This window comes from Panulirus ornatus, chromosome 55, assembly GCF_036320965.1.
Source record: "Panulirus ornatus isolate Po-2019 chromosome 55, ASM3632096v1, whole genome shotgun sequence".
In the NCBI taxonomy this organism is placed as follows: Eukaryota; Metazoa; Arthropoda; class Malacostraca; order Decapoda; family Palinuridae; genus Panulirus; species Panulirus ornatus.
In genome coordinates, this window is record NC_092278.1 from 25274973 (window position 1) to 25292470 (window position 17498).

Consider the following 17498-nt stretch of genomic DNA (forward strand, 5'->3'; position numbering starts at 1 on the left):
AGCACACTAGATTCAAAACATACAATCCACAGGTTAGTTTCTCAGCACAACAGTGATAACATTATATCATTTCCTATGGTACAAACATTGTTTTCTCAATGACAAATGCTTTTGCGTTATTCAGTAACAAAGTTTTAAAGGCTTATCAATAATGAGATGAATTGGTTGTAATTTGATCTGATTATGATATTACTCTTGAATGGTATATTCAGGGTATTATTTGCTTAGTAAACTTTGGGTGGTATCCATTAAGATGGTTAGGCCACTGTTAATGATTTTTTCTTTTAAGTAATCATTTGCTTAGCTAAATATTGTTTTTTTTTTTTTTTTTTTTTTTTTTTTTTATACTTTTTTATACTTTGTCCCCCAAAGTGTCACAGGTTTTTCAGTCATGACATTAGCAGCATATTTCAAGTACTTACATAATGGAAAACAGTACAATGCACATGATGTTTTTCCAGTGAAAGCTTCCATGCCTCCATCCAGAAAGTCTACTTTACAAAATAAGGCGGCTCCATCCTTCTTGGAGAAGAATGGATTTGGGTAAAATTGAACAATAAACTATTCCTTTCAAAAAAAAAGAAATGTCTACGTTTTCTGAGGGAATCCAACCTGCTGACCACAATTTGGGCAGCCAGCCCTACCAAAAACAATTTTCAATGTTAAATCTTCCTATAGTTTCTGTGTGGAGACCAGCCATTCAAAGACTGACCATTAAGATGCCACTCCTTCCCTCAAACCGCTAATCTCCTTTCACTTTTCTCTCTTTCTATAACCTTCTCCCTTTATGAAGTATGTCTACAGACACCTGCAGAGCCTTGATTAATTTCTACTTTTTTTTCGTACCTTCACTTCAGATGGCCTTTGATTTATACATATGTTTCTCTACCAATAACATACTCCCAGCCCTTGCTTTATACGAGATCACTATATGCAATTTTGCTATTTAGCAAGGAACCTACTTCAATTAGTCCCTCATTCTATGCAATTAAAATCTGCTAATATGGTGGCATATGTGGTAGAAAGTGTGCCAAAACTTCAATGAGGGTTGGCAATTGAAGAGAGCATGGGCCCTGGATAAAGCAAACCACATTCCAGCCAGCAGGTCAGTCACAGTTACCATTGTGGTGTGCAGATCTGTGCCACTCATGCAACTTGGGTACAGCTGCTAATGCGATTTTCCTGCAACTCGCTGAGCTTGTGTTTGTTAGTATGGCATCCAGCAACATTTTCTCATACCCAAGAATCAGCAGATAAGTGGAAAAGAACCTCTCTCACAACAGTAATGAACTTCAAAATCTTAAAATGTAATGATACTTGGAAGGGAGTATCAGCACAGTAAAAAGCGTGCCAAAACTTCAGTGCGGGTTGGTGGGTGGAGTAAAAAGGGATCCCGAGTGAAGTATAAAGTGCTCTTGCTAGCTTATAAGTCTTGCAGTCACCACGGTTGCATGCAAGTCTGTGCTACTTGGGCACTTTGGGTATACCTCCTAATGTGATTGTCCTGCAAGCTACTGTGTTTCTGACTTACAAAGGCATTCAAATGTCCAGCAACAACATCTAACACAGAACCAGAAGGTAAACAGAAGAGAACCTCTCTGACCTTACAAAAAAAGCTAGAAATCTTACAATGCGCTGATGCTGGTGAGAAAGCATGTGCTTGGGCATTCTTACAATCTAGGTTAATCTACAATCCACAACATAAAGAAGAATGCATAAAAACTCAAGAGTGCTGTGGTCCCCTTTACTCCATTGCCTGCCAAAGTGAATGCAACAGCAGAATTCACCAGTGCTGACCATGAAGCTGCTCCATACATCACATTTTTCTCTGTATATTATTGGTTCATCATATGTGATTCCTTTTTGTATGAAGTTTTCACTGAACATAACCCGTGTAAAGAGAGGGATGGGTGTATGTAAAATTGCAAACTACGAATTTTCTGTGGGGTCACCAAATGTATGATTTTCAGGTGGAGAAACATACACTAGTGGTAGCAGGAGCACTGAGGATAACAGAATTTTCTCAAACAATGGTTGAGACCACTAAAAGGTGCTAATGATACAATAATTAAGCAATATATTCAAAAAGAGGGAGAAAAATTAAGAACATTAACTGGTGTTAGCTGTTGTTTCATAAGAGAAAGTCAACCAATGTCAGCTGCTGTTTAAGGTTGAAAGTTAACATGTGAACAGATCTTTATTTTATTATATGCGAAGTTCAGTGTATCATACTATGGTATATGCCAGGTCTCATGCCCTATGAAGTATTCAGAGGGTGATTTATTGATGTATATATGAGGCATCATTAACGAATATATTAATGCTCTATGCTTTTTTTTTGTACATATTCACCATTTTCTGCAATAATAAGGAAGCATCAAGAACAGATGACAGCCTCAGAGGGAAAACCCTCACTTGGCCCTTGTCTCTGTTCCTTCTTTTGGAAAAGCAAATCAGGGGGGGAGGGTTTCCAGCCCCCACTTTAGTCGCCTTCTACAACAAGCAGGGAATATGTGGGAAGTACTCTTTCTCTCCTATTCCCAGGTGGTTATTTTTTAATATTTATCATACTTTGTCGCTGTCTCCCACAGTAGAAAGGTAGCACAAGGAAACAGATGAAAGAATGGCCCAACTCTTCCACATACACATGTATATACATACACGTCCACACACGCACATATACACAACTATACAACTCAATGTATACATATATATACACACACAGACATATATATATATATATATGTATATATATATATATATGAATATATATATATATATATATATATATATATATATATATATATATATATATATATATATATATATATATATATATATATATATATTTATTTATTTATTATACTTTGTCGCTGTCTCCCGCATTTGCGAGGTAGCGCAAGGAAACAGACGAAAGAAATGGCCCAACCCCCCCCATACACATGTATATACATACGTCCACACACGCAAATATACATACCTACACAGCTTTCCATGGTTTACCCCAGACGCTTCACATGCCTTGATTCAATCCACTGACAGCACGTCAACCCCGTTATACCACATCGCTCCAATTCACTCTATTCCTATATATATATATATATATATATATATATATATATATATATATATATATATATATATATATATATATATTGACTTTTGTGTAAATAAATTAAACATTTCCTTTTTCCATAGCCAGAGGTTGAACCATTATGTGACATTCATTTTTTTCTTTTCATTTCAAGCTAGAAGTTTCAGTTTTCTAAATTGTTTCTTACATTTTTCATATGTATATATATGTATGTGTGTGTGTGTGTATATGTGCGTGTGTGTGTGTATGTGTGTGTATGTGTATATATATATATATGTATATCATCCCTGGGGATAGGGGTGAAAGAATACTTCCCACGCATTCCTCGCGTGTCGTAGAAAGCGACTAGAGGGGACGGGAGTGGGGGGCAAGAAATCCTCCCCTCCTTGTATTTTTTTTTTAACTTTCTAAAATGGGAAACAGAAGAAGGAGTCACGCGGGGAGTGCTCATACTCCTCGAAGGCTCAGATTGGGGTGCCTAAATGTGTGTGGATGTAACCAAGATGTGAAAAAAGGAGAGATAGGTAGTATGTTTGAGGAAAGGAACCTGGATGTTTTGGCTCTGAGTGAAACGAAGCTCAAGGGTGAAGGGGAAGAGTGGTTTGGGAATGTCTTGGGAGTAAAGTCAGGGGTTAGTGAGAGGACAAGAGCAAGGGAAGGAGTAGCAGTACTCCTGAAACAGGAGTTGTGGGAGTACGTGATAGAATGTAAGAAAGTAAATTCTCGATTAATATGGGTAAAACTGAAAGTTGATGGAGAGAGATGGGTGATTATTGGTGCATATGCACCTGGGCATGAGAAGAAAGATCATGAGAGGCAAGTGTTTTGGGAGCAGCTGAATGAGTGTGTTAGTGGTTTTGATGCACGAGACCGGGTTATAGTGATGGGTGATTTGAATGCAAAGGTGAGTAATGTGGCAGTTGAGGGAATAATTGGTATACATGGGGTGTTCAGTGTTGTAAATTGAAATGGTGAAGAGCTTGTAGATTTATGTGCTGAAAAAGGACTGATGATTGGGAATACCTGGTTTAAAAAGCGAGATATACATAAGTATACATATGTAAGTAGGAGAGATGGCCAGAGAGCGTTATTGGATTACGTGTTAATTGACAGGCGCGCGAAAGAGAGACTTTTGGATGATAATGTGCTGAGAGGTGCAACTGGAGGGATGTCTGATCATTATCTTGTGGAGGCTAAGGTGAAGATTTGTATGGGTTTTCAGAAAAAAAGAGTGAATGTTGGGGTGAAGAGGGTGGTGAGAGTAAGTGAGCTTGGGAAGGAGACTTGTGTGAGGAAGTACCAGGAGAGACTGAGTACAGAATGGAAAAAGGTGAGAACAATGGAGTAAGGGGAGTGGGGGATGAATGGGATGTATTTAGGGAATCAGTGATGGATTGCACAAAAGATGAGAAGAGTGGGAGTGGGTTGATTAGAAAGGGTAGTGAGTGGTGGGATGAAGAAGTAAGAGTATTAGTGAAAGAGAAGAGAGAGTCATTTGGACGGTTTTTGCAGGGAAAAAATGCAGTTGAAAGGGAGACGTATAAAAGAAAGAGACAGGAGGTCAAGAGAAAGGTGCAAGAGGTGAAAAAAAGGGCAAATGAGAGTTGGGGTGAGAGAGTTTCATTAAATTTTAGGGAGAATAAAAAGATGTTCTGGAAGGAGGTAAATAAAGTGCGTAAGACAAGGGAGTAAATGGGAACTTCAGTGAAGGGCGCAAATGGGGAGGTGATAACAAGTAGTGGTGATGTGAGAAGGAGATGGAGTGAGTATTTTGAAGGTTTGTTGAATGTGTTTGATGATAGAGTGGCAGATATAGGGTGTTTTGGTCGAGGTGGTGTGCAAAGTGAGAGGGTTAGGGAAAATGATTTGGTAAACAGAGAAGAGGTAGTAAAAGCTTTGCGGAAGATGAAAGCCGGCAAGGCAGCAGGTTTGGATGGTATTGCAGTGGAATTTATTAAAAAAGGGGGTGACTGTATTGTTGACTGGTTGGTAAGGTTATTTAATGTATGTATGACTCACGGTGAGGTGCCTGAGGATTGGCGGAATGCGTGCATAGTGCCATTGTACAAAGGCAAAGGGGATAAGAGTGAGAGCTCAAATTACAGAGGTATAAGTTTGTTGAGTATTCCTGGTAAATTATATGGGAGGGTATTGATTGAGAGGGTGAAGGCATGTACAGAGAATCAGATTGGGGAAGAGCAGTGTGGTTTCAGAATTGGTAGAGGATGTGTGGATCAGGTGTTTGCTTTGAAGAATGTATGTGAGAAATACTTAGAAAAGCAAATGGATTTGTATGTAGCATTTATGGATCTGGAGAAGGCATATGATAGAGTTGATAGAGATGCTCTCTGGAAGGTATTAAGAATATATGGTGTGGGAGGCAAGTTGTTAGAAGCAATGAAAAGTTTTTATCGAGGATGTAAGGCATGTGTACGTGTAGGAAGAGAGGAAAGTGATTGGTTCTCAGTGAATGTAGGTTTGCGGCAGGGGTGTGTGATGTCTCTATGGCTGTTTAATTTGTTTATGGATGGGGTTGTTAGGGAGGTGAATGCAAGAGTTTTGGAAAGAGGGGCAAGTATGAAGTCTGTTGGGGATGAGAGAGCTTGGGAAGTGAGTCAGTTGTTGTTCGCTGATGATACAGCGCTGGTGGCTGATTCATGTGAGAAACTGCAGAAGCTGGTGACTGAGTTTGGTAAAGTGTGTGAAAGAAGAAAGTTAAGAGTAAATGTGAATAAGAGCAAGGTTATTAGGTACAGTAGGGTTGAGGGTCAAGTCAATTGGGAGGTAAGTTTGAATAGAGAAAAACTGGAGGAAGTTAAGTGTTTTAGATATCTGGGAGTGGATCTGGCAGCAGATGGAACCATGGAAGCGGAAGTGGATCATAGGGTGGGGGAGGGGGCGAAAATTCTGGGAGCCTTGAAGAATGTGTGGAAGTCGAGAACATTATCTCGGAAAGCAAAAATGGGTATGTTTGAAGGAATAGTGGTTCCAACAATGTTGTATGGTTGCGAGGCGTGGGCTATGGATAGAGTTGTGCACAGGAGGATGGATGTGCTGGAAATGAGATGTTTGAGGACAATGTGTGGTGTGAGGTGGTTTGATCGAGTAAGTAATGTAAGGGTAAGAGAGATGTGTGGAAATAAAAAGAGCATGGTTGAGAGAGCAGAAGAGGGTGTTTTGAAATGGTTTGGGCACATGGAGAGAATGAGTGAGGAAAGATTGACCAAGAGGATATATGTGTCGGAGGTGGAGGGAACGAGGAGAAGAGGGAGACCAAATTGGAGGTGGAAAGATGGAGTGAAAAAGATTTTGTGTGATCGGGGCCTGAACATGCAGGAGGGTGAAAGGAGGGCAAGGAATAGAGTGAATTGGAGCGATGTGGTATACCGGGGTTGACGTGCTGTCAGTGGATTGAATCGGGGCATGTGAAGCGTCTGGGGTAAACCATGGAAAGCTGTGTAGGTATGTATATTTGCGTGTGTGGACGTATGTATATACATGTGTATGGGGGTGGGTTGGGCCATTTCTTTCGTCTGTTTCCTTGCGCTACCTCGCAAACACGGGAGACAGCGACAAAGCAAAAAAAAAAAGAAATATATATATATATATATATATATATATATATATATATATATATATATATATATTGCGCTACCTCGCAAACGCGGGAGACCGACAAAAAAAAAAATATATATATATATATATATATATATATATATATATATATATATATTTTTTTTTTGCTTTTTCGCTGTCTCCCGCATTTGCAAGGTAGCGCAAGGAAACAGATGAAAGAAATGGCCCAACCCACCCCCATACACATGTATATACATACGTCCACACACGCAAATATACATACCTACACAGCTTTCCATGGTTTACACCAGACGCTTTACATGCCCTGATTCAATCCACTGACAGCACGTCAACCCCGGTATACCACATCAATCCAATTCACTCTATTCCTTGCCCTCCTTTCACCCTCCTGCATGTTCAGGCCCTGATCACACAAAATCTTTTTCACTCCATCTTTCCACCTCCAATTTGGTCTCCCACTTCTCCTCGTTCCCTCCACCTCCGACACATATATCCTCTTGGTCAATCTTTCCTCACTCATTCTCTCCATGGTTGTTTAATTTGTTTATGGATGGGGATTGTTAGGGAGGTGAATGCAAGAGTTTTGGAAAGAGGGGCAAGTATGAAGTCTGTTGTGGATGAGAGAGCTTGGGAAGTGAGTCAATTGTTGTTCGCTGATGATAGAGCGCTGGTGGCTGATTCATGTGAGAAACTGCAGAAGCTGGTGACTGAGTTTGGTAAAGTGTGTGAAAGAAGAAATTTAAGAGTGAATGTGAATAAGAGCAAGGTTATTAGGTACAGTAGGTTTGAGGGTCAAGTTAATTGGCAGGTAAGTTTGAATGGAGAAAAACTGGAGGAAGTAAAGTGTTTTAGATATCTGGGAGTGGATCTGGCAGCGGATGGAACCATGGAAGCGGAAGTGGATCATAGGGTGGGGGAGGGGGCGAAAATCCTGGGAGCCTTGAAAAATGTGTGGAAGTCGAGAACATTATCTCGGAAAGCAAAAATGGGTATGTTTGAAGGAATAGTGGTTCCAACAATGTTGTATGGTTGCGAGGCGTGGGCTATGGATAGAGTTGTGTGCAGGAGGATGGATGTGCTGGAAATGAGATGTTTGAGGAAAATGTGTGGTGTGAGGTGGTTTGATCGAGTAAGTAACGTAAGGGTAAGAGAGATGTGTGGAAATAAAAAGAGCGTGGTTGAGAGAGCAGAAGAGGGTGTTTTGAAATGGTTTGGGCACATGGAGAGAATGAGTTAGGAAAGATTGACCAAGAGGATATATGTGTCAGAGGTGGAGGGAACGAGGAGAAGTGGGAGACCAAATTGGAGGTGGAAAGATGGAGTGAAAAAGATTTTGTGTGATCGGGGCCTGAACATGCAGGAGGGTGAAAGGAGGGCAAGGAATAGAGTGAATTGGATCGATGTGGTATACCAGGGTTGAAGTGCTGTCAGTGGATTGAATCAGGGCATGTGAAGCGTCTGGGGTAAACCATGGAAAGCTGTGTAGGTATGTATATTTGCATGTGTGGACGTATGTATATACATGTGTATGGGGGTGGGTTGGGCCATTTCTTTCGTCTGTTTCCTTGCGCTACCTCGCAAACGCAGGAGACAGCGGCAAAAAAAAATATATATATATATATATATATATATATATATATATATATATATATATATATATACATATGTACATAATTCATACTGTCTGCCCTTATTCATTCCCGTCGCCATCTCGCCACACATGAAATGACAACCCCCTCCCCCCGTATGTGCGCGGGGTAGTGCTAGGAGAAGACAACAAAGGCCACATTCGTTCACACTCAGTCTCTAGCTGTCATGTATAATGCACCGAAACCACAACTCCCTTTCCACATCCCGGCCCCACAAAACTTTCTATGGTTTACCCCAGACGCTTCACATGCCCTGGTTCAATCCACTGACAGCATGTTGTCCCTGGTATACCACATCCTTCCAATTTACTAAATTCCTTGCACGCCTTTCACCCTCCTGCATGTTCAGGCCCTGATCACTCAAAATCTTTTTGACTCCATCTTTCCACTTCCAATTTGGTTTCCCACTTCTCCTCATTCCCTCCACCTCCGACACATATATCCTCTTGGTCAATCTCTCCTCACTCATTCTCTCCATGTGACCAAACCATTTCAAAACACCCTCTTCTACTCTCACAACGAAACTCTTTTTATTACCACAGATCTCTCTTACCCTATTATTACTTACTTGATCAAACAACCTCACACCACATACTGTCCTCAAACATCTCATTTCCAGCACATCCACCCTCCTGCGCACAACTCTTATCTAAGCCCACGCCTCAAAACTATATAACATTGTTGGAACCACTATTCCTTCAAACATATCCATTTTTGCTTTCCAAGATAACCTTCTCGAATTCCACAAATTTTTCAACGCTCCCAGAACTTTCGCCCCCTCCCCCACCCTGATTCACTTCTGCCTCCATGGTTCCATCCACTGCCAAATCCACTCCCAGATATCTAAAACACTTCACTTCCTCCAGTTTTTCTCCATTCAAACTTACCTCCCAATAGACTTGTCCCTCAACCCTACTGTACCTAATAACCTTGCTCTAATTCACATTTACTCTCAGCTTTCTTCTTTCACACACTTTACCAAACTCAGTCACCAGGATGTTTTTTACCAGTTTGGTTATGATGCTGTCCATCATGGTACGTTTGATGTTGTCTGCACACATATGCTGAAGGTGCTCTTACATATTTGGGGTGCCATTTGCTTACATATGTTAAATGTGTTACTGGCATTATGTTCAAGATATTCTTACTGATGTCTATTTATGGCATTATTAGCTAAATTATATTACTGGTGTCACTACACTCCATCCAGGATATCATCTGCTTAAACATGTTTGGATATTCTGATCTGGATATTGCAATGTAGATCAAGTTTAGCTATTTAACATATACCATCCTACTAGTAATTCCAGACTACATCATAAAACTTTGCTCAGCTTACTCAATTCTGACAGAAAAGCATATATCAAGAGCCTTCACACAGCATCTATATAGCTGTGAGAACTATGTCGATTTAACAATAATTTTATGATTCAAACTACCTACCCAGTTTTATCTTTCATGTGAGGGCAGTCCTTGCCAACAACTATACTTTTTATATCCACAATGCTGATTTTCTTGCTTAGATCCTCTATGGAAGGCACTGACTTTTCATCACAATCATCATAGTGAAAAAATTTGTGGTTTGGAGACAGTCGACAATACCGGAACTTATCCTTGGCTCTCTGGAAATTTCAAGGTTATTAATAATCACAAAAACTAGTTTTTTCTCACTATACAGGCTAGAAAATGCTGTAAGCAGAACACAGTTAAACAATGTATAGGTAACCCCTGCTTAACATACTCCCACTTCATGTATTTGAGATTTAAGGGGAGTGATTCAGGTAAGGTAGTATCTAATGAGGTTTAACACAGTACCTTAACATAGTTCATCATTATTCTTCAGTGATAAAATAGCAATGAATGATGGACAAAAATGTAGGGTAGTGCCAGGAATGGATGAAGGCAACCAAGTATGAATATGTACATGTGTATATGTCTATGTACGTGTATGTATATGTATGTGTACATGAGTGGATGGGCTTTGTCTGTTTCCTGGCACTACCTTGCCGATGTGAAAAAAGGTGATCAAGTATTATATCAATAATACCACTAATAATAATAAGTGTGCCTGAGAGAGCAGAAGAGGGTGCATTGAAATGGTTTGGGCATATGGAGAGAATGAGTGAGGAAAGATTGACAAAGAGGATATGTGTCAGAGGTAGAGGGAACAAGGAGAAGCAAGAGAAGCGGGAGACCAAATTGGAGGTGGAAGGATGGAATGAAAAAGATTTTGAGCGATCGGGGTCTGAACATACAGGAGGGTAAGGTCTGCAAGGGATAGAGTGAATTGGAATGATGTGGTATACCAGGGTTAATGTACTGTCAATGGACTGAGCTAAGGCATGTGAAACATCTGGGCAAAACCATGGAAAGGTCTGTGGGGCCTGGATGTGAATAGGGAGCTGTGGCTTCAGAGCATTACACATGATGGCTACTGACTGAGTGTGAATGAATGTGGCCTTTTTTGTCTGTTTTCCTGGCATTACCTCACCGAAGCACAGGGTAGCAATGCTGTTTCCTGTGAGGTGGGGTAGTGCCAAGAATAGATGAAGGCAAGCAAGTATGAACATGTACATGTGTTTATATGTATATTTCTGAGTATGTGTATGTATAAGTATGTATATGTGTATATGGTGATTTTATATACTCTTTTTATTTCCACACATCTCTCTTACCCTTACATTACTTACTCAATCAAACCACCTCACACCACATATTGTCCTCAAACATCTCATTTCCAGCACATCCACCCTCCTGCGCACAACTCTATCCATAGCCCACGCCTTGCAACCACACAACATTGTTGGAACCACTATTCCTTCAAACATACCCATTTTTGCTTTCCGAGATAATGTTCTCGATTTCCAAACATTCTTCAAGGCTCCCAGGATTTTCGCCCCCTCCCCCACCCTATGATTCACTTCCGCTTCCATGGTTCCATCCGCTGCCAGATCCACTCCCAGATATCTAAAACACTTTACTTCCTCCAGTTTTTCTCCATTCAAACTTACCTCCCAATTGACTTGACCCTCAACCCTACGGTACCTAATAACCTTGCTCTTATTCCCATTTACTCTTAACTTTCTTCTTTCACACACTTTACCAAACTCAGTCACCAGCTTCTGCAGTTTCTCACATGAATCAGCCACCAGCGCTGTATCATCAGCGAACAACAACTGACTCTTTTCCCAAGCTCTCTCATCCACAACAGACTGCATACTTGCCCCTCTTTCCAAAACTCTTGCATTCACCTCCCTAACAACCCCATCCATAAACAAATTAAACAACCATGGAGACATCACACACCCCTGCCGCAAACCTACATTTACTGAGAACCAATCACTTTCCTCTCTTCCTACACGTACACATGCCTTACATCCTCAATAAAAACTTTTCACCGCTTCTAACAACTTGCCTCCCACACCATGTATTCTTAGTACCCTCCACAGAGCATCTCTATCAACTCTATCATATGCCTTCTCCAGATCCATAAATGCTACGTACAAATCCATTTGCTTTTCTACGTATTTCTCACTTACATTCTTCAAAGCAAACACCTGATCCACACATCCTCTACCACTTCTGAAATCACACTGCTCTTCCCCAATCTGATGCTCTGTACATGCCTTCACCCTCTCAATCAATACCCTCCCATATAATTTCCCAGGAATACTCAATAAACTTATACCTCTGTAATTTGAGCACTCACTCTTATTATTATTATTATATATATTTATTTTGTTATACTTAATCGCTGTTTCATGCATCAGTGAAGTAATGTAAGGAAACAGAAGAAGAACGGCCCAACCACTCACATACACATAAATGCCCATACATGCACATATGCCTACATATACATTTCAGCATATACATACATATACATACACAGACATATACATATATACACATGTACATATTCACTCTTGCTGCCTTCATCCATTTCCGTTGCCACACGTGAAACAGCACACACACACACATACACCAGTGAGGCAGCACCAGGAAAAGACAAAAAAAGGCCACATTCATTCACAATCAGTCTCTTGCTGTCATGTGTAATGCACTAAAACCACAGGTCCCTTTCCACATCCAGGCCTCACAGACCTTTCCATGGTTTACCCCAGATGCTTCACATGCCCTGGTTCAATCCATTGACAGGACGTCAACCCCGGTATACCACATCGTTTCACTTCACTTTATTCCTTGCAAGCCTCTCACCCTCCTGTATGTTTTGGCCCGATCACTCAAAATCTTTTTCACTCCATCCTTCCACCTCTAATTTAGTCTCCTGCTTCTCCTTGTTCCCTCCACTTCTGATACATATATCCTATTTGTCAATCTTTCCTCACTCATTCTCTCCATGTATCCAAACCATTTTAACACACCCTCTTCTGCTCTCTTAACCACACTTTTTTTAAGTAACACACATCTCTCTTACCCTTTCATTACTTACTCGATCAAACACCTCACTCCACATATTGTCCTCAAACATTTCATTTCCAACACATCCACCCTCCTCCGCACAACCCTATCGATAGCCCATGCCTCACAACCATATAACATTGTTGGAACAATTATTCTTTCAAACATACCCTTTATTATTATTACTGTTATTATCATTATTATTATTATTATTATTATTATTATTATTATTATTATTATTGTGCATAGTGTCATCATACAAAGGCAAAGGGGACAGGGGTGAATGCTCAAATTACAGAGGCATAAGTTTGTTGAGTATTCCTGGGAAATTATATGGGAGGGTATTGATTGAGAGGGTGAAGGCATGTACAGAGCATCAGATTGGGGAACAGCAGTGTGGTTTCAGAAGTGGTAGAGGATTTGTGGATCAGGTGTTTGCTTTGAAGAATGTATGTGAGAAATACTTAGAAAAGCAAATGGATTTGTATGTAGCATTTATGGATCTGGAGAAGGCATATGATTGAGTTGATAGAGATGCTCTGTGGAAGGTATTAAGAATATATGGTGTGGGAGGCAAGTTGTTAGAAGCAGTGAAAAGTTTTTATCGAGGATGTAAGGCATGTGTACGTGTAGGAAGAGAGAAAAGTGATTGGTTCTCAGTGAATGTAGGTTTGCGGCAGGGGTGTGTGATGTCTCCATGGTTGTTTAATTTGTTTATGGATGGGGTTGTTAGGGAGGTGAATGCAAGAGTTTTGGAAAGAGGGGCAAGTATGCAGTCTGTTGTGGATGAGAGAGCTTGGGAAGTGAGTCAGTTGTTGTTTGCTGATGACATAGCGTTGGTGGCTGATTCATGTGAGAAACTGCAGAAGCTGGTGACTGAGTTTGGTAAAGTGTGTGAAAGAAGAAAGTTAAGAGTAAATGTGAATAAGAGCAAGGTTATTAGGTACAGTAGGGTTGAGGGTCAAGTCAATTGGGAGGTAAGTTTGAATAGAGAAAAACTGGAGGAAGTTAAGTGTTTTAGATATCTGGGAGTGGATCTGGCAGCAGATGGAACCATGGAAGCGGAAGTGAATCATAGGGTGGGGGAGTGGGCGAAAATTCTGGGAGCGTTGAAGAATGTGTGAAAGTCGAGAGCATTATCTCGGAAAGCACAAATGGGTATGTTTGAAGGAATAGTGGTTCCAACGATGTTGCATGGTTGCAAGGCATGGGCTATGGATAGAGTTGTGCACAGGAGGGTGGATGTGCTGGAAATGAGATGTTTGAGGACAATATGTGGTGTGAGGTGGTTTGATCGAGTAAGTAATAGTAGGGTAAGAGAGATGTGTGGTAATAAAAAGAGTGTGGTTGAGAGAGCAGAAGAGGGTGTTTTGAAATGGTTTGGTCACATGGAGAGAATGAGTGAGGAGAGATTGACAGAGGATATATGTGTCAGAGGTGGAGGGAACGAGGAGAAGTGGGAGACCAAATTGGAGGTGGAAAGATGGAGTGAAAAAGATTTTGAGTGATCGGGGCCTGAACATGCAGGAGGGTGAAAGACGGGCAAGGAATAGAGTGAATTGGAATGATGTGGTATACCGGGGTCGACGTGCTGTCAATGGATTGAATCAGGGCATGTGAAGCGTCTGGGGTAAACCATGGAAAGTTCTGTGGGGCCTGAATGTGGAAAGGGAGCTGTGGTTTTGGGCATTATTACATGACAGCTAGAGACTGAGTATGAACGAATGGGGCCTTTGTTGTCTTTTCCTAGCGCTACCTCGTACACATGAGGGGTGAGGGGGATGTTATTCCATGTGTGGCGAGGTGGCAATGGGAATAAATAAAGGCAGACAGTATGAATTATGTACATGTGTATATATGTATATGTCTGTGTGTATATATACGTGTACATTGAGATGTATAGGTATGTATATTTGCGTGGGTGGACGTGTATGTATATACATGGGTGTGGGGGTGGGTTGGGCCATTTTCTTTCGTCTGTTTCCTTGCACTACCTCGCAAATGTGGGAGACAGCGACAAAGCAAAATAAATAAATAAATAAATAAATAAATAAATAAATAAATAATAATAATAATAATAATAATAATAATAATCCCTGGGGATAGGATATCCCTGGGGATAGAGGAGAAATAATACTTCCCACGTATTCCCTGTGTGTCGTAGAAGGCGACTAAAAGGGGAGGGAGCAGGAGGCTGGAAATCCTCCCCTCGTTTTTTTTTTAATTCTCCAAAAGAAGGAACAGAGAAGGGGGCCAGGTGAGGATATTCCCTCAGGGGCCCAGTCCTCTGTTCTTAACGCTACCTTGCTAATGCAGGAAATGGCAAATAGTTTGAAAGAAAAAGAAAAAAGAAAAAATAATAATAATAATAACAATAATAATAATAATAATAATAATAATAATAATAATAATAATAATAATGATAATAAAAATCAAGGATGTAAGGCATATGTACAGGTAGGAGGAGAGGAAAGTCAATGGTTCCCAGTGAATGTCGGTTAGCGGCAGGGGTGCATGATGACTCCATGGCTGTTAATTGTTTATGGATGGGGTTGTTAGGGAGGTGAATGCAAGAGTTTTGGAGAGAGGGGCAAGTATGCAGTCTGTTGTGGATGAAAGGACTTGGGAAGTGAGTCAGTTGTTGTTCACTAATGATACAGTGCTGGTGGCTGATTTGGGAGAGAAACTGCAGAAGTTGGTGACTGAGTTTGGTAACGTGTGTGACAGAAGAAAGCTGAGAGTAAATGTGAATAAGAGCAAGGTTATTAGGTTCAGTAGGGTTGAGGGACAAGTTAACTGGGAGGTAAGTTTGAATGGTGAAAAACTGGAGGAAGTGAGGAGTTCTAGATATCTGGGAGTAGAATGGAACCATGGAAGCAGAGGTAAGTCACAGGCTGGGGGAGGGAGTGAAGGTCCTGGGAGCATTGAAGAATGTGTGGAAGGCAAGAACGTTATCTCGCAGAGCAAAATTGGGTATGTTTGAAGGAATAGTGGTTCCAACAATGTTATATGGTTGCGAGGCGTGGGCTATGGATAGAGTTGTGCGGAAGAGGGTGGATGTGCTGGAAATGAGATGTTTGAGGACAATATGTGGTGTGAGATGGTTTGCTTGAGTAAGTAATAATAGGGTAAGAGAGATGTGTGGTAATAAAAAGAGTGTGGTTGAGAGAGCAGAAGAGGGTGTTTTGAAATGGTTTGGTCACATGAAGAGAATGAGTGTGGAAAGACTGACCAAGAGGATATATGTGTCGGAGGTGGAGGGAACGAGGAGAAGTGGGAGACCAAATTGGAGGTGGAATGATGGAGTGAAAAAGATTTTGAGTGATCAGGGCCTGAACATGCAGGAGGGTGAAAGGCGTGCAAGGAATAAAGTGCTTTGGAACGATGTGGTATACTGGGGTCGACATGCTGTCAATGGATTGAACCAGGGCATGTGAAGCGTCTGGGGTAAACCATGGAAAGATCTATGGGGCCTGGATGTGGAAAGGGAGCTGTGGTTTCGGTGCATTATTACATGACAGCTAGAGACTGAGTGTGAACGAATGTGGCCTTTGTTGTCTTTTCCTAGCGCTACCTCACGCACATGAGGGGGGAGGGGGTTGTAATTTCATGTGTGGCTGGGTGGCGATGGTAATGAATAAAGGCAGCAAGGATGAATTATGTACATGTGTATATATGTATATGTCTGTGTGTGTATATATATGTATACATTGAGATGTATAGGTATGTACATGTGCATGTGAGGACGTGTATGTATATACATGTGTATGTGGGTGGGTTGAGCCATTTCTTTCGTCTGTTTCCTTGCGCTACCTCCCTAACGTGGGAGACAGCGACAAAGCAAAATAATAATTAATAAACATGCTATTCAGGAAAGAGGTGAAAAAAGACTAAAAAATGAGCAGTGAGAGAGTATGTAAGATAATTCTGGGAAAAATGATGGGAGATGGTGCCACTTGCCATCACCATCACCATATACACAATCTTTATAAACAAGTTAGCCACTTTACTAGCAAGTATTCATTGACTGGCTATAACTGCCACACATGGTCATCATGTATACTGTCAAATTCTACTTCAAAGGATTAAAACATGAAATGAATAACCAGAAATGTAGAGCTATAGTATGCAGAACAAAAATTGAACTGGCACAATATGAGGCTGTTTAAAAAAGGCAGCATAAAACTGTCTTTCTTTTCAATACCTCTTATAACAGAGGCTAATCAAAAAGCAAGGCATAATCATCATAACACATTATCCATAATTGGATTTTTTCAAAATCTTTCACCTTTCTCTTGAGTCCTTCCTTCTTTTACTTACTTCCATTTCTTGTTTACCCAATATTTAAATAATCAACTAAAACTTGGTCACCATTTCAAGCTTGCTAGCCACACACTGCATGTTTTGTACACCATTCTCCCAGCTGTATATATTAAATTCCAGGCCATATGCAGCCAAAAAATGAGGTTATAGACCCTGTGTTATATTCTGGTAAAAAAAAGTGTATTCATTTTTTCTGCAGATGAGAACATCATTCCAATTTGATTTTACTACTGGAGTATAGTACTGGCTTCACTATCTATTTTGTTAGAGTAGATAATTATGTTGGTTAGATTGCTTACATCCTTCCTTGCAACATTCTGTCTCTCTTCATCAATTTCTAACCTACTGTTAGTAAACACTTCAGTTATGTTATCATCTAAGATCATACCTTTGTTAATCACAATATTTCAGTAAAC

At 40.6% G+C, this 17498-nt stretch overlaps 1 protein-coding gene across 3 annotated transcripts in view; it reads right to left on the reverse strand.

Moving 5' to 3' along the window:
• Ced-12 (engulfment and cell motility Ced-12) overlaps positions 1 to 17498 on the reverse strand; it is a 137596-nt gene that overhangs the window by 8176 nt on the left and 111922 nt on the right. For all 3 annotated transcript variants that reach the window (XM_071693244.1, XM_071693245.1, XM_071693246.1), the window contains one exon: positions 9784 to 9962. In XM_071693244.1, the coding sequence (XP_071549345.1) occupies positions 9784 to 9962 (179 nt within the window). The remainder of the gene's footprint in view (positions 1 to 9783; positions 9963 to 17498) is intronic.